Source organism: Pipra filicauda, unplaced genomic scaffold, assembly GCF_003945595.2.
Source record: "Pipra filicauda isolate LSUMZ 115617 unplaced genomic scaffold, ASM394559v2 scaffold66_size7647185_pilon, whole genome shotgun sequence".
Classification (NCBI taxonomy): domain Eukaryota; kingdom Metazoa; phylum Chordata; class Aves; order Passeriformes; family Pipridae; genus Pipra; species Pipra filicauda.
Genome location: NW_024104831.1, coordinates 6,301,879 through 6,316,378, shown reverse-complemented (window position 1 = coordinate 6,316,378; position 14,500 = coordinate 6,301,879). Strand labels below are relative to the sequence as shown.

The 14,500-nt window shown below is 42.3% G+C and overlaps 1 protein-coding gene across 5 annotated transcripts in view; it reads right to left on the bottom strand.

Annotated features, from left to right (window-relative positions):
• Window positions 1–4,229: 4,229 nt before the first annotated feature.
• SLC25A13 (solute carrier family 25 member 13) overlaps window positions 4,230–14,500 on the bottom strand; it is a 101,729-nt gene continuing 91,458 nt past the window's right edge. For all 5 annotated transcript variants that reach the window (XM_027749164.2, XM_027749163.2, XM_027749162.2 and 2 more), the window contains 4 exons: window positions 10,380–10,518; window positions 6,505–6,663; window positions 6,334–6,424; window positions 4,230–5,446 (listed from right to left, as the gene is read on the bottom strand). In XM_027749164.2, the coding sequence (XP_027604965.1) occupies window positions 5,257–5,446; window positions 6,334–6,424; window positions 6,505–6,663; window positions 10,380–10,518 (579 nt within the window). In that variant the 3' untranslated portion in view covers window positions 4,230–5,256. The remainder of the gene's footprint in view (window positions 5,447–6,333; window positions 6,425–6,504; window positions 6,664–10,379; window positions 10,519–14,500) is intronic.

Genomic DNA, 14,500 nt, shown 5'->3' with positions numbered 1-14,500 from the left:
TACTGCTGTCATGGGAAGCAGAGGTGGGTGCTTGCTACCCTTCCACCTGCTAAGTAAATCCACACCTCAAAGTGTGGGACACCCTCCTGTTACACTGTGGTGTAACAGGAAGGGTGTTTAACCGATGTCATCTCCTGTTCATCGTAACCAGTGCAGTGGGAATGGCTGGCAGATAGGCTTCTTCTTTTTCCATATTACTGTTCGGGGGGCTGCACGTTCATGTCCAAGCTTCCTTACTTTATGGCATTAACAGCTTGTAAAATGGTTTTAAGGGTAGCCTCAGAAGACCTTCAGCATTTGCTGCTGTGTGCAAATCAATATAACCAACTCCTTTTTTAAAATTTTTCCTTTTTTTTTTTTGTTGTGAGGTTTAGCAGCACATAGAGGGAACAAGGAAAAGATGCAGATTTCTACAGAAATGACCAGGTTTGTAAATACAGAGCAACAACATGAAAGGGCTATTTCACACAGCTAAAAGTAGATGGAAGAGCACCCAAGAAGAATAGGCATTTACTCCCCTTCTGTTGCTCGTGATGTTGTGTGGTGGAGTTTCTGACCCGCCCTTGTTGCTGCCCTTCCAGGAATCTCCCACAGTTCTTGTTTGTTTGATTTTCCTGCTGCTAAACAAATAGCTCCACTTTACTGGCTTTCCAAAAAGAGCCTGTATGACAAAATGTTCCTCAGAATCTGCCCAGTAGGGAAATAAATACAAAATTATCATTTATTTTGAGCAAAGAGATATCATCTTCTCCAGGCTCTTTAGCCTACAAACATACAGAGAACAGAAGAAAGAACATGAAGAGTATGTCCCATGCTCTAGCACTGCTGGGATGCTGCCATGACTGCTCCGGGTGTGGAATGAATCAAAAACAGCCTGGCTCTGTTTTAGGACCATTGCAAGTAAGTTTTCTGTGAAAGACATAAACTGTGTGCTCAGACTGATCTGGAGAGCACATCTGAACCACAGAGGTCAGAAAAAGCAAACCCAACTAGGACAAAAGCAGGTAAGTGGCAGGAAAAGGCTGAATTGAGGTTTAGGATGGAGGAGAGGACTGCGAGGTGGATGTGGAAGGGACACGTCTTGAACTTGATGAAGGGAAGACCTTGATTTTGGTGCCAAGGACTTGGGATTTGTTCTGAAAGAAGCTGCAAAAGGACATAGCGAGACATGACAGGTGGCCCTGGGGGTGGGAGCTGAAGGCATTTGCTAAAAGGGGAAGCAGGGTACTTCACCTTTATGACATGTACTCTGTTCAAGAGCCCCCATGGTAACATAGAAAGAAGATGAGCTCACAGAGCAAAACGGCATCCCATGTAGAGTGGGATGGTCTCCACTGACCAGTGACAAAGGAGACTCTGCTATCATCAGGGCAGCATCAGTCTTAAGGAAGGACTCAGCACCTAATGGTGCTAAAAAGTAGCCACCTGTCCTTGAGAAGCTCACAGAACTGGTTCTCCTTCAAAGTCACGAGCAAAGCTACTTCTGTAGTAGCACCACCATGTCTGGTACACAGTGTCTGCACAGCCTGGGGTGTGAGTAAGCACAGAGAGAGGCCAGGCAACCCTTTGCAGTGTAACTACAGCAGCTGGAATGAATCTTGCAAGCAATGGTACTGCTTCCTGCTGCAATGAGGAACAGTGCAAGTAGCAGTTAAAATGATAAATATGCTTCTTAAAATGTCATGTCTCTGAGGGGCAACAGACACCTCGATGACGTTCAGCACTGGGAGAGGCTGCCCGAGTTCACAGCATGAATTATCCAGTGGCAGGTGGCATTAAAGAAGCTGCTTCATGCCAGGCTGCTTCTGTGTTATTTGCTGTGTTTGAAGCTCTCTGGAGACACTTAAAATACAAATGTCTTGAGACTTCTATATTCCCAACCATTAAATAACTTACAAATGATCACCATCTCTAGAAATCGCCTTCTAGCTTATGCAAAAATGGCAAGTATTTAAACTGAAAACAAAGTCTGAATTTCACAGCAGTGTTTAAAAAGCTGTAGGATTCCCAACAGTCCCTCTGCCACGTGTGCATTGGAGAGCTGAGGAGCTCAGCAGTAGGCAGCGTGACATGTATGCACATCATGCAGACTGTCCCCTCCTAAGAAGATGCAGAGCAGTTTGTCAGGTTTTATATTTTTAGCAGGTTTAGAAAAACCTGCTCAAGTTATTTTTGAAGCCTGTGGTATGTTTGCTCACACAAGTGTCCCTGCAAACTGTCAATATTAAGTCACCTTAAACCCAACCAATTCCCTGGTGACTAGGCAGAAAAGCATCTCTCGGCTTCCACTGGACTGAGAAACACAAATATGAGGTAACTGCTCCAGAGACACCCCTGATGGGTAACATCACCAGTATTTGGTCATTTCATTTTTTTCTAGAAGTGCTGTCACAGGGAGTTAGCTGGGCTGCAGGAAGCAAGTGAGGTTACATTTTATCCATTTGCATAATTCACTCAGAAACCCAGAGAGGACAAACATTGTCCTCAGGGCCTTTTGTTTGTTTGCAAGGCAATCTGACAATTTCTTGGCCTGTAAACTTTTCAGAGCAGGAATGCATCCTTTTGTGTCTAGAGGAAACCGACTGCGGGCACAGATCTTCCCCAAGATCTTTGAAATGTTTTGAACTGGGTTGCCTGTTAACCAAGCAGCCACTGGCTCTTCAACCCTTCTGCCCCTGCCTCCACTGTCTACTGGCTCTGAAAAGATGGGTGGAAGGAGAAAACTATCCTCCAGAAAAGTTAATGGGGAAGGGAAGGGCCACCATGGGTGGCAGTGTCAGTCAGCCCTGCTGATGTGCCTGCCAGGGAGAAGATGAAGGCTGTGGCCTTCTGAGATGGATCTGCCATAGGAGAGCTGTGCCTGACCTTTGTCCCTGGGATGAGAGCTTTCTCCTTCATCCCTGGAATAAAGAACAAGTCATAAATATACTGCCAGGCCTGGGAACGAGAGGGCACCAGGAAGCAGGGAAATCGGTCTGAGTTATGCTTTGTTTTGTGGAACACAAGCAATAGTCTTTACCACACAAGCCAAGAAGTTGTGCAAGCCCGACAATAACCCAGTTCTAATTCCTCTTCTGTTCCTGGCTGCAAAGCCCCAGCACTGGGGTTTGGTGTCAGGCAGCAGAGGGACATGCTCTGGAGCGTACAGCCTGGGTGTCCCTCTCCAGGCTGAGCCAGGAGGGAACAGCTGCCGGCCAAGCCCATGCACATGGCCAGGCACTTCCTCTCCTGGACCGGGAAGAAGGTGCAGTTCAGTGCTCAGACATCGCCCCTGAGCTGCTGACTTTCCACAGAAACCCTTTACAAGGTATGTCAGGCAAATGCGAGGGATGAAGTGTAAAACCAGCTCTTATGCAGCCTGAAATCTCAGGTGTCAAGCACAGGCAGCTCCCAGAGAGAATGTTTAACTCTTATGACAAGCCTTAACCAAAAATCCTGACAGTTAATTTTGAAGTAATAAAAGGGACAGGTTTTTTTCCTTCCATTTCTGAAATGAAGGAGCTGTCATAGCCCAGTGCAGTCTCTGCACACTGGTTTAGCCAGACTCCAAGATGCAGCTTCAGATAAATGTCATCTGCTCCCCACGTCTTAACATGCCTGAGTACTGCAGACGCTATTCCTGCCCCGCCTCAATTTCACTGGTAACTTCAAAATACAAATTAATCCAAGAGAATAATTTTTATGATGACCCAAACACAAATGCAAAACCAGAGGGATTTCCATTTCAGGATTTCCACAAGTTACAGCACAACAATATGATATTGCACACCAAACTCATTCTTCTCCAAAGATGCTGCATCTGTGCATTCCCTCAGTTTACAGCCAAGGTTGAAGGCAACCACCCAAAGGAGACAAGCAAGACCAAATTCCTCCTGATCTTAGGAGATGTTATAGAAGATATCCAACAGGACCTTCAAGTGACTAGGTAATTAAGCTGTTCAAAACTGTTAACCTCCACCCAAAAGTAAAGGTCAAAATATCAAAGCTTACTCCAATCCTGGCTTTTGACTGAGGAAAATTTTCTTTTTTTTTTTTTTTTTTGAGTGACATCTCCATCAATAGATGTCTTTTTTATGCAGGGGAATTGAGGTAATTTGTTCTCAAGCTGCAGGTGTTTTTGTAGCCTACAAGTGCAAATATTAACTTTATCTTAACCTGACTTTGTAACTGAAGTTGAACAAGACATTTGATGTACTGCACTATTTCCGTAACAGAATACCATGTGTGCATCTGTTTGAAAGGTTTATTTCTATCTTCATAAATACAGAATTTTCTAAACACTGTGCAAGGCACCAAAAATTAAGTAAAATCTTTTATTTTAGATTATTTTAATCTCTTTTGACTTGATGAAGTAAATAAGAATCTGAAACCACCTATTTGCCAATTACAAGCCAGCAATTAAGGCAGGTACCATTGATACAGTGCATGAATTTTCTATTGCAGTTATTTAAACAAGCAGCGTTTTACTATAGAAGTGCATATACAAACTGAATTCCAAACACCAGCAACCCAAGATAGGCACCTAGTTATGAAATTTCCTTGTATGTGTAGTAGAATGCCAAAAGTTCTGCCATAAAGTGCAAAGACTATGGACAATAACACTTTCTTTTGAGCATTTTGATACCAGTAACATAATACAACGGCTAAACATTTATAAATGTGGTTTTCATTACAAAAACATGTTCCACATAAAAGCTTCATAATACGATCCAGAAACAGAAGTTGTGCGTGTACAGATTTAAAAAGTTGAAGCTGTACTGGCATACTTAGGTACCGGGTATATATTTGCTGACCTCTGCAGACACGCACCAAGTTTATAACCAATTTACACATACAGTCAAAATCATTCTGCTTTGAGCACCGTGATATCCACTGAGTTTTTCCATTCGAGTGACGATGTGCGACATCTGCCCTGGTAATCTGCAACTGCGCACTGCCTGTAAAATGATCTGGTTCACAGCTCTCACCCAGCCCTCCCTAATAAACGGAACCTAAAATTAGTGTCTTCCCAACACAAGCACATGTCAGATGTGGACAAATACATTCATGGTCCCAAACTTAAAACAACTGGTAAGAATTTCACAGTGATCTGGTTACGGAAGCACAAAGACAAATGATTACGTTTAAGATGAAAATTACCTTAAAACTCAAATGAAGCTAAACTTTTATATGATGAGAAGCTAAAGGAACAAAGTATTAACCAATTAGAAAAGTGGCTCTTTCCCAACTAATAACAAAAACCCTACAGCGATAAATTTAGGGTCCTACTGCTGCAGCAGCCTTTGAGGTAGGTGGTGATGGCTTAAACCGAGGTAGGTAAAGTCCAAACTTGTTTTCAATCCCTGCAAAAGTGGCAACTGCCAATTTATAACCGCCAACATGGTCAGGGTTAGGAGCAGGGAGCGTGATCCTAGATTTAGGAACTGTATCTGATCCAGCTGGTTTTCTGCAAAATAATAAAAATAATAGATTAATTGCCATAGAGTAAAATCAGTATTCACAAAAATCTCCTCCATAAAGTAAGTTTAATAAGACATCTGAGTGTACTTCCCCATAAGTAACTAAATTAAATGATGCAATGTAAGGAGACATACCCTGTTTTAAAACCTTCCAGAACAGTTAGGAGCCTTCATGATGATGATGGCCAAATCCAGATAAAATTTGCAGTGCATTAATAGAGACTGCAGTGTGGAGCAGCAGGGGTTCATAAGTCTTTGCTTCAGTGCACAACCAATCCAGGAACCTAGCAGTATTTAAGTAATTTTTGTTGTGGTTTTCAAACTGCTGTCCCCGAAGATCCATAAACAGTCTGCAGCTGCTCCTGGGACCAAGTTAAAAAGCAATATGCACATCCACCTGTATTGTTAACAAAGGCAGGAGGCAGACCTGAAGCCCCAACAACAGGTTTTGAACTTGGTGACAACTATAGACTTTTTTGGATGTCAAATGCCCTGTCTAATCAGGTACAGCTGATCAGGTACAGCTCCTCCACCAAATAATGAGGATTAATGCAGAGCGTATCCTGACTTGGCAGGTATCACATTTCCCCTGCAGTTATATCCTCAGCCCATTATCTGGCCTCTCACTGTCTCTGTTTACACTAACATAGGTCCTCAACTTGAAATGGTGATAAAAAATGTGGTAATACCTTGCTATGAAACAGGTACTGGAATATCATCCCAACCTCCACCAGTGTAGTGTGGTTTAAGTAATATCTACAAAGCCTTTGCAACATGTCCTAGCAAGACCCTGACATGTTGAGGAACACCAAGACCCAAACAGAACCAAGTGTAGCTTCAGGGTCCCTGGTAGATTCAGGCAATATATACTTACACTCCTCCAAAGTCCACATACAACCATCTCTGCAGTAGCTCGTAAGTCACCAGAGTTACACCAAACTGAGGAGAAGATCGAAATACACGAGCTTGAAAGAAAAGAAAAGAGCTCCTAAGTGACAAAAGTCACAAATAGAAATCACTTGACAATCCAAGCTCTTTTACACACCTCCTGCTCCTTTCCACAGAGCCTTTGGACCTTCCTCTCGCAGGATCTTGGCAAAGCAGTCTACGACGCCGCTGTAGGTGGTCTGTCCTGCCCGGGCTGCCACCTGTAGCCTTGTTTTGATCACATCTGCAGGGGTGACCAAAGAGGCTGCAGGCATACCTGCACAACACAAAAATCATCAGGTGGATACCTCTGGCTTGTCACACATGATACACACCTCAATTACCCAGGGGTAAGCGGGCCTTTCCTCCTTACACCAGGAGAATCCAGTCACATTTGATTTAAGCAGAAGCTGGGAAGCAAAAAGAGGTGGTTGTTGTGGACATGGCTTCACCCAGAGAGAGCTTCTCCCTGAGAAACAACAATATCACATGCTTCCTGCCAAGCTGGGAGGCATGGACTAGAGTTTTCAGTGCTAAACAGAAACTGGCACAGTTAGTAAGAACAAAGTTTTTGGAGGTAAGGTTTACCCTTTCCTTTTCATGCCTCTCTGTGGTACCTGGCATCCTGGTTGTACACTGTGCTAGAACAGCCTGTACACAGATACACACACACACACACACACACACACACACAAACACGCCTCATGCAGCAAAGTCACCGCAAAACAGATAATGCCATGCATGCTCAGCAAGGCATGGGAGGTAAGGCTTACAAAAAGGGTCATTCTTCTCATCAGGAATGGCAGACAGCTCAGCTGCAAAGCCACAGCTGACATCCTCATCAGAATATTTGGAGAAAGATTTAAATTTACCCTGGCAGATAATCAACTGAAAGCAAAAAGTACCAAATTATCAATGGGTGGTATTTCTAAAATCATTCCTATCCAAACTGGGGCTGCCCATGTTTGGAATTGAAAAAAAAAAACAAAACCAAAGAAAAGCACCGGGACTGTACCCAGAAGACACTGTCTCTTATGGTTTTATTACTTTTCCATTCTGCATCTGTTCCAAACCAACTTGGCTAGATGTATAAATCTCCTTTCCTTATTTTTTTTTTTTCAGGCTTAATAATTCTGTAACAACTTTTGTCCAAACCAGCATGGTTTGGCTTCAAATTCCAGAGCACCCTTCCTCCAGAACTGCTCCAAGATATCTAAATGTGTGCATATCACCAAAAGAAGAGCTCCTCCTCCTCTCCTGGACCTCCCAAAATAATGCATACGCTGAACTTGCACAGTGAAGCTGTCTGGCAGGCAAGTGCTAAAACCTGGTCAGGGTTTCTGAACTCCAGAAACACTGAAATTCCTCTTTGCTTAGCCTTACCCACATGAGGATATTGCTTGAGTCTTCAATTTAAAGACGGACTTTTGTCCTTCAAAAGCCAGCCAGTGTTTTCAAGGAAAACTGAAGGTCATACTTAGAAACAATTCTGCTTACTACACATTGACTTCCATCTTCTTATTCCACACTCTATATTACTGAGGATATTTTTCAGTTAAAGATGTTTTAAATCCTTTTTAGGAGCTACATGTACAGGACAAAAGACTTTATAGACAAATCGAATTTACAGACTGTTGCCACGAGGATCTTACAATCAGAATGTGACAAATAGCACAGCAGGAGCCGACAAGAAAAAAGAGGAGTGAAAGGAGGAGAAGGAAGTTCATGGAGGCAATAAGCAGATGGAGCAAATTAAGGAGAGATCCTGTAGATGATATTAAAATCATTAGAAAATACCATGGCACAACAGGTTGAAATGTCTGGTGAACAGCAAAAACCAGAAGCAGATCAAGCTAGAAGACATGCATGTTGCCTGTGACCCCACAACAATGAAAAGGAAGACAATGTAAGCAGTACAAGCAACACCCACTGGCAAAGGACACAGGTGCACATATGAGCATGGCCAGCTTGAATAATCCAGCACCACGGGCTGTGGAAATGGGGAGTTTCAAATCTGCAGCCAGAGCTCATGCACACATCTGAAGTCCAATGACCAGGTGAGATCCCTGGCCACAGCAGAGACATCAGCCCAGAGACCGAAGCCAGAGTTTCAGAGGTGGTGGGGTTTTAGTTTTGTCTTCCCCTTGACTTTCTTGTGGCAAAACAGTGGACACGCGCACCCCTGCAAGGCTTTACTTGTACCCAGTAAAATAAATTTCTTGTTTTTGTAAACAGTACAATGAACATTGTATCTCTAACACTATAATTTGCTCATGAGATTTAACCTAGGATGGGATTCACAGGAAGCACTGGATAAAATTCACATTATAGCTAGATTGGTGAGCCATATCGGCAACAATAAAGACTGCTTCTGTGCCCGAACTTCAAAGGGACGGTTATCTCAGTCTGCAATCACCTGACAATGGCTAGAATGAGAAAAATAGGAAAATCTAAGAAATGACTAGGCTTAAAAATGCCAGCTTATGTTTCAAGTCTGTAAATATGATCTAAAGTTCAAAAATTGTTCTGTTCCATTAAAACGGGTGAGAAATAAGCTGGCTGCGGGGTTTGGAGCCTGGCCTAGGAATGGGGTGGGGGAGGGGAGAGGACACGGGGGTTTAAGCAGCAGTCATTGGAACACATCTGGTTTTGTTAGTGCCAGGTTGTTCCTCTGGACTATGAGCTACTGAATAGAGAGCTACATGCTTCAACAAGACGAATCAACTGATCTTAGCTATCATCTAAGACCAGATATTGGCTACAAAAGGACCCTCCTCCTCAAGGTACATATAATCTTGACAAGAAGTTTTCTCAGGGAGAAGAAAGCTCAAAATCAAATGAGAAAACATTGCTAAACCACCCTTCTGTACTGGATTCATGGCACTCCATCATTTTTCTCATGTGGCAGGTTGCAGTAGCCTGCAAGGGGCCACACTGGAGGAAGAACTTGGCTGCAGCTCAGACAGACCAACCAGCCTCCAATGAACATGGTGGAAATACCTCCTGATGTGAGCCCTCCTGCTTGCTACACACCCACCCAGAGGTCCTGTTGCACAAGTTTGCAAGACCATTTGTTTCCTGGGAGAAAAACCATGGACACAGCAGGAGGATGTCTCTCAAGCTGCCCTCTCCAGGGGGCAGCTACCAAATGGTGGTCCCCCTTGGATGTAGAAGTTGGGTGCTGTGGTGGAACCAGCTTTGCAGCAGATGCAAAGGCAAGATGGGGCTTACAAAGTGTGTCTCTGTCTTTTCCCTTAGGCTCTGGCATGCTCAAGTTAAATGCATCTGTGAGAATTTAAGCATGATTTGGCTTTTCTGTCTGTTATGCAGCAGACTAAAACAAACAAGTGCTCAAGATCACACTCAGCACCTCTGTCATATCTGGTACACTAGGAATTAGCAACCTGAACACCAGAAATGTTTTCAAGCTTTTCTGTTTTGTTTCTCTTTTGATATAAAAAAAATGATAAATGTAAAATCCTCAAGAGCCAAGTAACTTCATGGGACACTGAGGGTAGCAAGCACTGTCATCACTTTGTCACCTGTTAGTCATTGTGTTTGGAGAGTTGTACTGCTAGTGTGGCTTCTGGACTCTACATACCAAAATTCAAGATTCATTTTATCATAAAGAATTTCATGAATGCCATGATTTTCTTTATAAATCATTTCAACAAAACATTACCAGTCAGTTAGACACAGCCAAAACCAGCACAGTAACTTCACAAGGAATGATGATATATGGTAACAAAAGATCAGCACTTTATTTTCCCTTTCTTTCACTTCCTGAACATTATGACTAAAACAGGAACTTGTAGTATCATTAACATCAACTCACTCTACAGCACGGTAACTTTGTTGTTTCTGCATAAGGCTGCAAATACAGTACTGTTGTATATAGTCCTTTAGAGCATCTTTTGTTGTTGTTCTCACTGCCATAACTATTGTGCTGCCTGTGCAATACAGTGCCATGCAAAACGAAATCTGGGCACTTACCAGCTATTGATCCAGCCAAGAGCAGATTTCCAGGGCTAACCCTCCCATCTTCACTTGCAAATGAAGCTTTCAAATGAGCATAACAAGGGAAGTAAATGGCAGAGAAGGGGATATCACGCAAAAAACATGCCTTAGCACCCTGTGTTGAAAAACAGAAGAAGTTTTGAAAATGAGCAAATTTAACACCATGAACTAGGAGCATCAGAGAACAGAGCAATATCGGGTTTTTTTGGTTTGTTGTTGTTTGTTGTTTTTATGGGGGTTTTTTGCTGCAAAGGGCTTATAGAAAGAGCAATTTCTCCTCTCAAAATTTTGAGAGATCCATGTATTTCACCCCACAGAGGAGTGTCTGTGTGTTGTTTCTTGGTTCAGTAATTTCTGTCACTATATGTATCTTGTCTACTTATGCTCCCTCACTCCATGGTACTGTAGTTATGTGCTGGTAAAGGAGAAAATGTCAGGTGTTTGAGTAAACTCTGATACACTTTAAACAGTTGACATTGTAGTCATGAACCTGTAGTGGGAATTTAGGATGTGTTTGAAGGAGATTGAGCCACAGGACAGGTCTGTCCTCTCCCATTCCCACTTAAAATAAATACTTCAGGGAAAACAGTGCCCAGTCCATACACCTACAGAGACACTTTAATTTATAATGCAACATATATCAAGGGAAAGAGGCAAACAAAGAGAGTAGGGTCATAACACTAAGTCTTTTGTGGAACAGTAACAGTATGATTTACATATGAATTTTCAAGTACAAGTTATCTAGAATACAGTTTATTTCAATAAATTTCATCTCCTACTGTTAAATTCGTGGCATAAACAGCCAACAAAGCTACCAGCAATACAGCTGGTTTCCAATCTAAGAGGGTGGTAAACAGGCAAGGAAAGTTTTGGGGTACTAGCAAGCAATCAAAAAAAAAGAGCAAAAAGTCCACTAGGGAAAGTCAACCAAAATAAAATATCAAACAATATCCATGCTCCAACAGCAAAAGGGGCTTTCAATCTGCCTTTCCTCAATATGGAGATCTAGAGGACACCAGAGCCTGAACAAACCAGCACTGAGACCAGGAGGAAGGCACAAACAAGAGGTGGCTTGGGAAAATGGGTAAAATGTTTCAAGCTTGAGAAAGAAATAGTTCATGAATGAGCCTAAGCCTCTTCTCTTTGAAGCAAGGGTGGAGACCTGGTGAAACAGCTTGAGGTTCATCCACGAACCCTCCTTGAGTGCTTTTATTACTGTACTTCTCTTGTGCACAGGTCTACCTGCTCACGGCTCAGTGCCAGACATTTCCCAGAGCACATGTTAATATCCACATAATTTAACTAAATCTAATTATATGCCTGGACACATCTGTAAGCTTAGCTTGTACTATGATATCAGTTAAAATATAGTGCTTATCCAAGTTAGATGCTGGCTATCAAAGACAAAAGAGCTGCAAGGTGTCAGAAAAACTGCAAAGTTGCCTTCCCATGAGGCAAGCAGGATGTGTGACAGGTCCTGTAAGCCAGTTCTCAGGAGATGCTAATAAGTGCAGTTTGCAGTCAGAGAACGCCTATGAGAAAATAAAGGTTTATCTAAAAAGGTCATTAGGTCTTACAGTCAGACTTTTTGTGTGTCACAGACTCAGCACAACATGCTCTGCTCCAGCCCCTGCTGGTTCCCACCACACTTTCTCAGCTTATTTCTTGATGTTTTCAGACTGAGAACTGACCACTTCCCCTGACGCTCCCTTTGGAGGTTAATGACTCCTGCTGTTCAGACCCTTTGCCTTCTCACTCAGTGGGTTTTCTCTGATTTATGCTGCCAGTCACTGGTTCTTGTATGCCTTTCTAAGAGACACTAAGAAAAATGCCATAAAGGGACTCAAAAAGTGCTGCCATTGTAGCTGCTCTGCTGTTTGCCCACACTGAATGGGGTTATCAGCCACAGAACAAAGTGATGCTGGGCTGGATTCTCCTCTCAAAATTACCTGCAAAGCCCATACACTCTACCTTGAGGACACAGAGAAGGTGAATCTTTTGTATTCACCAGAGACAAGAATTATGGACTCTGTGTGCAACAGAAGCCTGTTTAACAATTTACCTTTAATCTTCACATAGAAAGACAAGACTAGGGTTTTACCAAGTTCTGTATGAAAAACTCCCACTTTTTAAGAATCAAATGTCTGCCCTGTATTCACTTCACAGAAAAATTATGAAACTCACTAACAAAACATTCACAGACTGACATGGTTTCTTCAAAGATTTATTTTTAGAGCATGCTTTTCCTCAGAGCAAATCTTCTCACTGCCTTTGCCCTCAGGGCACATTACTTTTATTTGCTTTGCAATGTTGTCATTAAATACTGTGCACATTTTTTCCTCTGCATTTTTTTCATACTCTGAAATATTTTGACATGATTAAAATAACTTACTGAAATCAGTAAACTCCAAATGCAAGCAACTCTTAGCTCAACCTGAGCTGCTAATATTCTTCCCCCTTCATTAAAAAGCTCTCTTTCATGGGGCAGAAGTGGTATACTGTTAATATTACTAATAGTATACATTCAGGTATAGAGGGAGGGATGTCCATCAACTTAGTTGGCTCAGTGTAAACAAAACCTGGATCAAAACTTGGATCCACTTTAATAATAACGCAGCTTGGATCCAGTCCAGCATTGCAACAGTCTAAAGTTTCCCCCCACCGTTCCCGTTTAAAGTCTGGGAAAGCATGTTTAAAAGCAGGCTTCATTTAACTTCAAGTTAATCATCCACAACCAGCCTACGCCAATTAGGAAGGCTTAGGGAGATTGGCCACAGTATCTTGAAAAGCAAAAGACACATTTATTTTACTTCTTGCACCTTTTTGATGTGGACAACGTGCTGAAAGCCAAAAGGAGTTTTAATCAATCCCCAGAAAGCTGTAAGGATCATCCGCCCAAGTTTATTCTGGCAGCCAAGGTGCAGACCTGCCAGGCATGAAATTGTTGGGAGATCCTACACACCACGACATGCGCCTCCCTCGAACAAGAGCCAGTTGGCTCCCATCTTCAATCTCTTTAATAACCTTAAAGCTCTTAATCTGGGATAGTATCTTGCTGAATAAACCAAGGGAGGAAAAAAACCCCTGATTGTCAAAGATTCTGATAAATAAACCCAAGTCAGTGCTGGGGCAGGTTCTTTAGCATGCTAATTCCTGCTTATACCAGCTCTACCTGCAAATAAGGCTCTAAACAAACTATTTCTACTACAAGGGGAGGGTAATTATACTGACAAAGGCACCTCTGTGTCGGGTTGGGCAGAAGGAGCCGGCAGGTCTGGGAGACGCAGGCTTAGCCTAGTCTCCTGCAGTGAATGCACATTGTCTAGTGCAGGGGGAAAAATGCCAGACTGGGGGGACCTAGCAGCATTCAAGACAACAGTGGTGCACCTTGTCTGAGAGGGTTATTTAATGCTTCTGGCACCTGTACTTACAGCCACCCCCTCTTTTTCTCTTTTACAGGTTTAGAATTTATTTGGCATGTATAATTGTTATTTTGATCCTATAGCTACAAACAATAGGCAGCATGTCATTTCTTGATCATTTTGCATTCTTCTTGGGTTTTACTACAGATTTAACCCTTTGGAATCAGAGCCCTAACAGCACCCAACAGGTTTTGTAACTGTCTGTCAAATATTACCGGTGTTTGCTTTCAAGGGCTGCAATTTTTTTTCTACTGTAAAATGACATTGCCTTAAAAGCTACCATAGGTTTTTATTCACATAGATTTATACCAACCAAAATAAGAAACTGATTTAGAACATCAAGTTAGAGGAATAAAACACTGCTTTCAAATGCTCTATCAGCAATTTTGATTCAGTTTGCAGAAAAGAAATATAGCAGTTTTTAGTTGGAAGAGCATTTTTTTGGTTAATTTCAAAGGAAATTTCTGAAAAGCAGGTTCTCATATATGACAACACAGTCACAAATGTGTGTGTTCACAGGCAAGGTGGATGCAAATGAATGTAACTCAAAACTTTTATTACTCTGTTTTTCCTACATTTATCATCCTGCTGTAAACTTTCAATGTCAAAACTTGAAATACCTCAGCTGTTATCAAAGGAACCAGATGAGAGCTTGGTACACATCCTGTCACCTGA